Source organism: Apteryx mantelli, chromosome 11, assembly GCF_036417845.1.
Source record: "Apteryx mantelli isolate bAptMan1 chromosome 11, bAptMan1.hap1, whole genome shotgun sequence".
Taxonomy (NCBI): domain Eukaryota; kingdom Metazoa; phylum Chordata; class Aves; order Apterygiformes; family Apterygidae; genus Apteryx; species Apteryx mantelli.
The window spans coordinates 23960663-23969902 of record NC_089988.1 but is presented as its reverse complement, the minus strand read 5'-3'; the positions used below and the strand labels follow the sequence as shown (position 1 = coordinate 23969902).

Here is a 9240-nt window from a genome sequence, read left to right as displayed (position 1 = left end):
TGTGGTTGTGAGGTCTCTTGTGGCTCAGTGCTTGATAGGCCAGTGCTGTTCATGCGGTTACTAATTGTGGTTGTGAGGTCACTTGTGGCTCAGTGCCTGATAGCCCAGTGCTGGTCATGTGGATGCAGTTTGTTGTGGAGGGTCATGACAGGGTTAAACTGGTGGAAAGTTGCAAGTAGCAAGCAACAGGAGCCTCAGACAAACTTACCCAAGGACACCAGTGCAGCTGGGAATGATACATCCTGAGAAAGTACAGATAAACTAGCAGAAGCCAGTGGGAACCAAGGTTAAAAGCAAGACAGCTTTTCTAAACAAGTAGCAAGGTACAAGGCATGACCGCTGCATGCGTGATCGGTGTAATGATTGGCTACTGTGACATAATCTGCATGATGATTGGCTTAGCAAAGTGTATCTGCGAGACCACTGAAGCAACTAACTTTTTAAATATGCTCAGAAACAAACAATAAATGTCTCAAGATGCTTTACCTCTTGAGTCCGTGCCATCATTCGCTGCATCAGAAGACACTGGGAGGGCTGGCCGTTATCACCGCAAGGCCATTCTCTATCATCTTTAAAAGGTTATGGAGAACAAGGGAGGTCCCAATGGCCAGAAAAAGGAATATGTTGTGCCCATCTTCAAAAAAGGCCACCAGGAGAACCTGGGGAGCTGCAGGCCATTCAGCCTCACTTTGGTGAGGAGTGCTTCACGGAGTGAATCCTCTCACATCATACTCGTGGGCACATGGAGGAGAAGAATGTGTCTGGGAGCAGTCAGCATGGATTTACTGAACGTAAATCATTCCTGAGCAACCCGATTGCCTTCATGATAAAAGACCTGTACTTGCGGAGGAGAGGAGAGTAGTGGATGTCATTTACCATGATTTTAGCAAGGTGTTTGACACTCTCTGACACTGTATTCTTACATACAAGTAAGGCATTAGAATAGACTGGGCAGACAACAGGGTGGGCAAAAAGCTGATTGGATGATCAAGCTCAGAGGGTTTTTGTGAACGGGTTGTGCTTTACCTGGAAGCCAGTAACAAGTAGAGTACACAGGGCTCTATACTGGTGCCTGTCCTGTCTAACAGGTTCATCCGTGACCTGGAGGACACAACTCTCATCACATTTGCAGATGGCAGCTCATCAAGGGAACAGTCATAAGGTTTAGGACTGCCCTCCAGATGGATCTCAGCAGGAGAGAAGAATGGGTTGCCAGGAACTCTGTGAAATTCAGAAATGAAATAAAGCCAGGACTGCTTCAGGACTGCTTCTTCCATGTACTGATATAACCCTCCGTCCTCGACAAAATTTTCTTTACTCTCTCCTCTCCCTCCCCTCACGCTTACAACAGCCAAGGCTGTTTACAAGGACCCAGCAGTTTGAATCCAAAGGACACAGACATTTATCTGTGGCATTTAAAGAATGGTTCCTCTTGTCTAGCAGGCATTTGATGTGACAGTTCAGCCTCAGCACCCTGAAGGTGATTCCTCATCACTACACACTGCATCTTCTGTTAACATATCATTTATACCATCTGAAAGACAAGGGATGTTTGTTAACTCCCTGAAGAGTGCATATGCCTCACTTGCACTAGTACAGCTTCCAAAGTACAGCTGAAATACATTCTCTTGCGTTTGGTGATTTAATGGGAACATGCTATGCTCTTAAGTCTTCGTCCTACCACACAGCTCAGGAGACTGTACAAGCCTCTTCAAAGCTCTCCTGACTATCCTGATGTGGCTCAGTGTATTTCTCCAGTATAGGTGAAAACACCTATTCTCAAAAGGAAAAAAAAAAAAAGATGATGATCAGGAATGCCTTCTGTAGTTCCTAGACACCTAATGATATATAGAATGTATATAGGTATATATATATATCCACATATATGTGTGTATATGGGTATTTATTATATATATATATTTCATGACAGAGCACTTGTGTAGAACAACAGACTCCCCACACAACCACAGGATCTGTGGTTCCGTAGCTCTGTGCTGTGCACGGTTCATTTCTACCAGCTGATAAGTGTTTCTTTCTAAATGCAACAGCAGTCTCTTTCTTTCAGGATCCCAAAAGGTCCCAGAGAAGCCAACCAAATCCCTGCTTGCATGAACTCGGTGATGAGTCCATTCAGTGGACTCCAGCACCCTGCTGGATCCATGGCAGCGGGAGCCCGGCACAAGCCCCCTGCCCAGCGCAGCCTGGGGGCGGCTCAGGCCTCCCTGGAGAGCCCCAGCCCAGCAGGGAACAGCCCTGCAAGGCCATCACATTTCTGGCCTGTCATCTCCAGAGACAGAAGTGGCCTCACCAGCCATTTCACAGCCCTGTTGCTGCTGCTGCTGCTCAGGCTGACATGACCTCACAGCTGCTTTGCTGATGCCACTCCTGCTGCTGGCCTATCAGGGACTCAGGCAGAAGTGACCTCACAGCCTACATGGAGGCCATCAACCTGCTTCTGGATCATCAGCAGTAGAGACTGAGGTGACCTTACATGAACCGACAGCAAGCAAGAGCCTGCTGATGACCTATCATCTACAGAGAAGGAAGTGACCTCCCAATCAGCATCAGAGCCATGTCCCCACTTTTGGCCTATCAGGTCCTCAGGCAGCAGTGACCTCACAATGAACGTCCAAGCCATGTGCCTGTTTCTGGCCTATCACCACCAGGGACTGAGGTGACATCACAAGAACCTACATGAGCCAAGAGCCTCCTGGTGGCTTGTCAGCTCCAGAGAAATAAGTGACCTCGCAAGGAGAATCAAAGCCATGTGCCCACTGCTGCCCTATCAGCACTCAGGCAGAAGTGACCTCACCAGCACAAACTTCGGTCTTCTGCCTGCTTCTGGCATATCAGGTGCCGATGCAAAAATGATCTCACACCTAGTGCCAAAGCCACAAGTCTGTTCCTGGCCTCTGAGCAGCAGACACAGAGGAGACATGAAAAGAAGCCACATGAACCAAGAGTCTGCTGTAGGCCAATCAGCTTCAGAGAGAGAAGTGACCTCAGAATATGGATCTAAGCCATGTGTCTCCTGCTGGCCTGTCAGGTGCGCAGGCAGCAGTGACCTCACAAGCACAAACTTCAGTCTTCTGCCTGCTCCTGGTCACGTTCTCATACAGAAGTGACCCTGTCATTGGCTCCCAGGAACGTAGGGAAGGTTCTTCCCAGGATTTGATTGCTTCTACAGTTGCTTCCCAGGAGCTGGCAGAGGGCCTAGGAGGTAGCAGTGCCCTGGCCCCAGGCACACGTCAGCACCTTCACCTTGCCAGCCGTGGGACCTGTCCCTCCTCCCCTCAGTCCTCTGAGCAGCCAGCTCCTCCCCAACAGGGTGACAAGAGCCTGAGGTCTCCTTGCCCACCCAGAGGGCATGGTGCTGATGGACTTCCAGAAGCACTGCTGCCTGCTTGTCCACAAGCGCCTGGCCCAGGAAGTGTGTGCAGGGGGTAATCCCAGCGCCAGGCAGTGCAGTGCCATGAGGATCCCACCAGGCCTGTTCTTCCAGCACTTCCTCAAACAACATGCTTGGGAGGAACAGGAAGGGCCAGGTCCCACCTGTGCCCATCCACCTGGCTTCAGGGAACACTTTGAGTGCTTATGGGAGTCCATCAGGAGCATGCCCTCAGGTGCTGCTGGTCATGGAAGAAACGGCCTTGCCAGAGAGGGGGTAAATCCACCCATATTTGGAGATGTTTACTGGTGGGACTCCTGGCCTGAATTTCCTCCCTTTTGGTTCATTTCTTCTTTCTTCCTCCACCTCTCCCACAGAAATTTACCTTACTCTGTGAGGTGTGTCAGGAGCCCCTGGCATGAGCAGAGGAGGCCATATCCAGCCCTGTGGCTCAGGGCTTGGGATCCTTGGCACCTCGGGAGGGTCACTGCCACTTGGCTTTTCCAGGCCTGTGCTGTGAGGTCTCACGCACATACTTACTCTTTCAGTGGGCTCCCCAGGCTGCCCAGATTATCAGTGTGGCATTTCCCTGGCCTCAGCTCTTTCTCCACAGTCCTGATCTATTACAGAAGGGGAAAAATGGAGTTCAGGGCAGACCAAGGTGTGACCAAAGGAAGTATCGCTGAAGAGCAGAGAAGGCATCAAATAGTTTATAATCACCCTCAGGACATTCAGTCCCAACCTTTTCTCTTTCAGAGTAAAATCAGGCTTCATTCTGCAGCCTCTGAACACAATGGAAAGGGTTTTTTTTGTTTGTTTTTTTCTTTTGGCTTCCCTCCTCATTGGTATCCTCTAGTATTGACCTCTGAAGAATGTCACTGGTAACCATTAGTCAGCTGGACTTTGCACCACTCTTCTCTACCCTTTGAACCAGGTCGCCTCCAGCTATTTTCCCATACCCTCCATTGCTTACTCCTCCATTCCACATCTGCCCAGGCTGGCTACGAAGAGGTTATGGAAGAGCATGGCAAAGGCCTTCCGAAATTCAAGGTCTACAACATTCACTGTCCTCCTCTGTCCACAAATCTTCCAGGAAGATTTGCTTTGCAGGGACTGAGGTGACACTGACCAGTCTATCATTCCCCAGATCCTCTTTCCTGTCCTTCTTGAAGATGGATTTGCCTTTTTTCCAGTCTTCAGAAACCTCCCCTGATATCCATGACCTTTCAAAGATGATAGTGAGCAGCCTAGCAATGATGTCGGCCAGCGCCCTCAGTAACCCGAGAAATTGCAACTCAGGAGAAGCAAAGGAGTTTTCATCATGAGGGGGGTTCAAATACTGGACCAAGGGCCAAGGGCGGCTGTGCCATGTCCATTCCTGGAGATGTTCAAAGCTTACTGGGCCACCGCCCTGAATCCCTCACTCTAACCAGCCCTGCTTTGCATGGGAGGTTGGACTAGAGACCTCTGGAGGTCCCTTCCCACCTGAATAGCTCTGTGACTTCATGAGTGCAAAGACCCCAGCCACAGAGACAGGCTCTGCCTCTCGTGCAGGCTGCCCTCCCAGCAGATGATGGGGGGAGCCCTTTGCCAGCCCCACACTCCCTCATCCCCCTCTACCTCTGCCATGGGACACAGCCCAGGTCTGGACCGGGCCCATCTGAAGTCTCATCCACCAGCCATTCCCCTGCAAAGGGAGGAAATCCCGATGTTCACAGCATGGAGCTGATGTCAAAGCAGCAGCTGGAGCCTGACTGGTCCCATGGCCTTGTCCCTCCTGGCCCAGCTGTGGAGGCATGAGCAGAGCTGCTCCCCCTGCCCCACTGCCCCCCATGGTCTCCATCCCCTCCATGCCCCATCCCAGCCCTGGCACTAGCTGGCTGCCCTGGCCTGGGGCATCTCCATTCCCCAAAAGGGGGAAGAAGCATGGGGGCAGTGGGCTGGGGGAGCGGGCTGTGGGCAGCGATGGCCCTGCCAGGCTGGGAGCTGTGGGGAGAGGCCAGACCCGCTGCCTGGCAGGGGCTGGAGCCCCAGCATAGGGGGAGGTGGGGAGGGCTGTGGGCTGGGCAGCGGCTGGGGGGCTGTGCCAGCTCTTGCTGCACCACCGGTCCCTGCGGTGTGCGGAGAGGGGACGGGAGATGGGGCAGCACGGGGGTGGCAGCAGGTTGGCAAGGCAGGGGCTGGGGGAAGTGGGGGCTGCAGCAAGGGCTTGTGGTCTGTGTTTCTGCAGCACGATAGCTGTCGCGTTGACCTTGCATGCAAAAGTCCTGCACTGACCCCAGGCAGAAACAGGCCATTTCCCTGGTGGCCATGTCACCCTCCCAGCAGGACGGAGACATAGGAGGAGGGTCCTCTGCTTGTCCTGGTGCTGAGGCCAGCTCCATGAGGCTGTCCCAGCTTTGCCTGAGGGACCTCTTGGTCCTCAGCTCTGCTGTGGCATGGCTGGAGCAGGGACAAGAGCTCGTGGGGCCGGGCTGGGAGAGCTCTCCTGGGAGTTTCTCTTTTGCAGTGGAGCGGTGAGGAGCATCGGGGCTCCCATCTGTGCCCCGTCCCAGTGCCTGAACACGGCCCCATGGCCCTTCTGTGCAGGCACCACACAGGGCAGGGTGCATTCAGGGTTGGGGAAATGTACCCCTGGCACGGTCACGACAGCCTCGGTGACCCGTCCCCCCACAGCCCCCCTGCTTTGGCAACCAAGGGCACAGACCGACCTCCTCTCTTCTGCGCCCAGCATGTCTTGGTTCCCCTCCATGAGACCTGGCTCTGCACCACAAGCCCCTGGTGTGTGTCCTCACCCTGCCCGTTCACACAGCTGAGCTGACATTGGCGCTTTCCTCTCCCGGGCCCTTTCCAGTCCAGCCCAGACCCTCCCCGGCTCTCCCCACCTCCCCTGCCCTCTCCCCAGTCCACCCAGAAGAGCAACCCAGGCTGGTGGTGGCCCCCAGCAGTGCCCACCACAGAGGGCTGCAGAGCTCTGGGCACTCACTCCATAGCCCCAGACCCTCTGAAGGGCACAGCAGCTCCAGGGATCAGGGGGATGTGTGTCACCCGCCCCATCAGCCTCCAAGCTGGGACTGGTCCCAGTGGCACAAAGAGGTAGAGCACAGTGACACACTGTGTCCCTTCTTCTGGTGTCCAGGAGACTCCCTAGCCCCAGGCTGCCTGCAGACCCCCGTGCCAGCCCCTCTCTCCAGGACAGCACAGGAGTCCCTGCCCTGGGGCTCCCCCGGCAGCTCCTGCTGTCCCAGGGGCACAGCAGCCTGCCCTTAGTTGACCTATCTAGAAACAGATTTCTCTTTCTCATTTATTCCTCCTGGCCAGCACACAACTGCTCCTTTGCTCTTCTCCAGGGACGTCCCTGCTCCCCAGAGAGCCTTTCCCCAGGTCACTGTGTCCATGCTGGCCTGGTTGGCCATTCCTGGACCCTCTGCTGTGCTCCCCACAGGGCCCTGAGCTGTTGGCACTGCTCTGCAGAGTGATTAGACTGTGGGGCCCCCGGGCCACACGGTGACTCCACACTGGCCATGGTGGCCAGGGTGGGAAGCAGACCCAGTCAGACAGGCCTCATTGCACCTGACAACCCCTACCAAGGGGTCTGTGGCCGTGGACAATACTCTGAGCAATCACAGGGCATTTCAAATTGCTCAGTCTGTGTTCAGGTGTGTGCCAAGATCCAGCCCAAGGCTTTCATTGAGGCTGGCATGAACCACTCTCCAGGCTCCCTTCCCTCTGCCTGCTGGGTCCACACTGCCTCTCATCAGACTGCAGAGCTCTCACTAGCCTGGACATTCATTGCTTTTGCCCTTTACCTTTGGCTGACTCCACTTCACTTTGTGAAGCTCCGTTCACCCCTAGGCACATGGTGCCCTTGGAGATGCCCTGTGCTCTCCTGGGGGCTCCATACTCCCTTGGAGAAGGACAGGCATCAGTCTCCAGCCCTGTCATATGGGAGATTCACCACCTCCAGGAGCACTGGGTACCCACAAGTGAGAGCTGAATCCAGTCCTCCTTCCCGAACGCATCACCTATGAGCTCATTGCCTTGAGCCCAAGGAGAGCCCCGGAAAAGCAACAGTCCCCTCCAAGGTGAAAGTTCTTGAGTGCATTCCTGGCTCCAGGTTTGGAAGGAGAGCCCAACCTTCAAGAACTGTACTGAGGAAATGTGCTTTTATTAGAGAGAAGCCAGCTTTGACACAGTGATAGACACATTCACAGAAGGCCTCTGGGTCAGAGAGACTGGGTTCATGCCTCTGGAGAAGTGGGATGAATTCAAACACTTCTGCACAAACATGATTACCGCAAAAAGAATGCCCAAAGCATAAAGGTTGTCTGCGGTAAATGGGAAATCACTTGTGAAGAGGGATGGGCAGCTTATTGATGCTGAAATAGAAACAACTGAGTCAGTTTCCTCACTGCATCCTGGAGCTCCTTGTTCCTCATGCTGTAGATGAGGGGGTTCACTGTTGGAGGTACCACGGAGTACAGAACAGTCACCACCAGATCCAAAGCTGGGGAGGAGAGTGAGGGGGGCTTCAGGTAGGCAAACATGCCAGTGCTGACAAAGAGGGAGACCACGGCCAGGTGAGGGAGGCACATGGAAAAGGCTTTGTGTCGTCCTTGCTCAGAGGGGATCCTCAGCACAGCAGTGAAGATCTGCACGTAGGACAGCACAATGAAAACAAAACACCCAAATGTTAAACAGGCACTAACCACAAGAAGCCCAACTTCGCTGAGGTAGGAGTCTGAGCAGGAGAGCTTGAGGATCTGGGGGATTTCACAGAAGAACTGGTCCACTCTGTTGCCTTGGCAGAGTGGTATTGAAAATGTGTTTGCAGTGTGCAGGAGAGCATTGAGAAAACCACTGCTCCAGGCAGCTGCTGCCATTCTGACACAAGCTCTGTTGCCCATGAGGGTCCCATAGTGCAGGGGTCTGCAGATGGCAACGTAGCGGTCATAGGCCATGACTGTGAGGAGATAAAGCTCTGCTGAAATTAAGAAAAAGAAGGAAAATATCTGGAAAGCACATCCCAAGTAGGATATGACCCTTGTGTCCCACAGGGAATTGGCCATGGATTTGGGGACAGTGGTGGAGATGGAGCCAAGGTCAATGAGGGAGAGGTTGAGGAGGAAGAAGTACATGGGGGTGTGGAGGCGGTGGTCGTAGGCTACAGCTGTGATGATGAGGCTGTTGCCCAGGAGGGCAGCCAGGTAGATGCCCAGGAAGAGCGAGAAGTGCAAGAGCTGCAGCTCCCGTGTGTCCGCAAATGCCAGGAGGAGGAACTCGTTGAGGGAGCTGCCGTTGGACATTTGCTTCCTCGGGGCTTTGTGGACTGTCTAAGGAGGAAAAGATAGTGGCAAGTTAGAGCAGGCTTCCCTGAGCAAAACCCACTCTGTGTCTCATAGAAACCCCCACCTTTCCTCTGCCCTTTACCTTCGCTCAGCTCCCTTTCTGCAGCTCTGTTTACACAGAACAGAGGTGTCTGTATCTAAATCAGCCACACCAGCTGCCACTCCAGCAAGGCAGAGAAACAGTGCAGTGAAGGCAGGGGGTGACCCGACCCTTTCTAGATGTCTCTGTCCCAGTGAGATAGACCCTGTCCTCACGCCAGTTTACCCTCTGCACCCTTCCTGTAGGCAATGCAGAGAGAATGGAAAATGACTAGCTCTGATGCACACATCCTGCAGCAGATTATGTCCATTGCATATGTGGAAGAGCTGTTCAACATTTGGAAACCCATTTTTGTCTGCAAAATGATCAGTGGAGGAGTCTGAGGATATACATACATATATACATACATATATATATATATGTATATATATGTATATATATACGCACACACACACATGCACACG

General features: G+C 53.3%; 1 protein-coding gene across 1 annotated transcript; it reads right to left on the bottom strand.

The window, feature by feature from the left end:
- Nucleotides 1-7833: 7833 nt before the first annotated feature.
- Nucleotides 7834-8319, bottom strand: LOC136993138 (olfactory receptor 14A16-like; the record flags this gene model as incomplete). The annotated part of the gene is made up of 1 exon (XM_067303149.1): nucleotides 7834-8319. A coding segment is annotated over one exon (486 nt), but the record flags the coding sequence as incomplete, so codon positions are not given.
- Nucleotides 8320-9240: the final 921 nt, after the last annotated feature.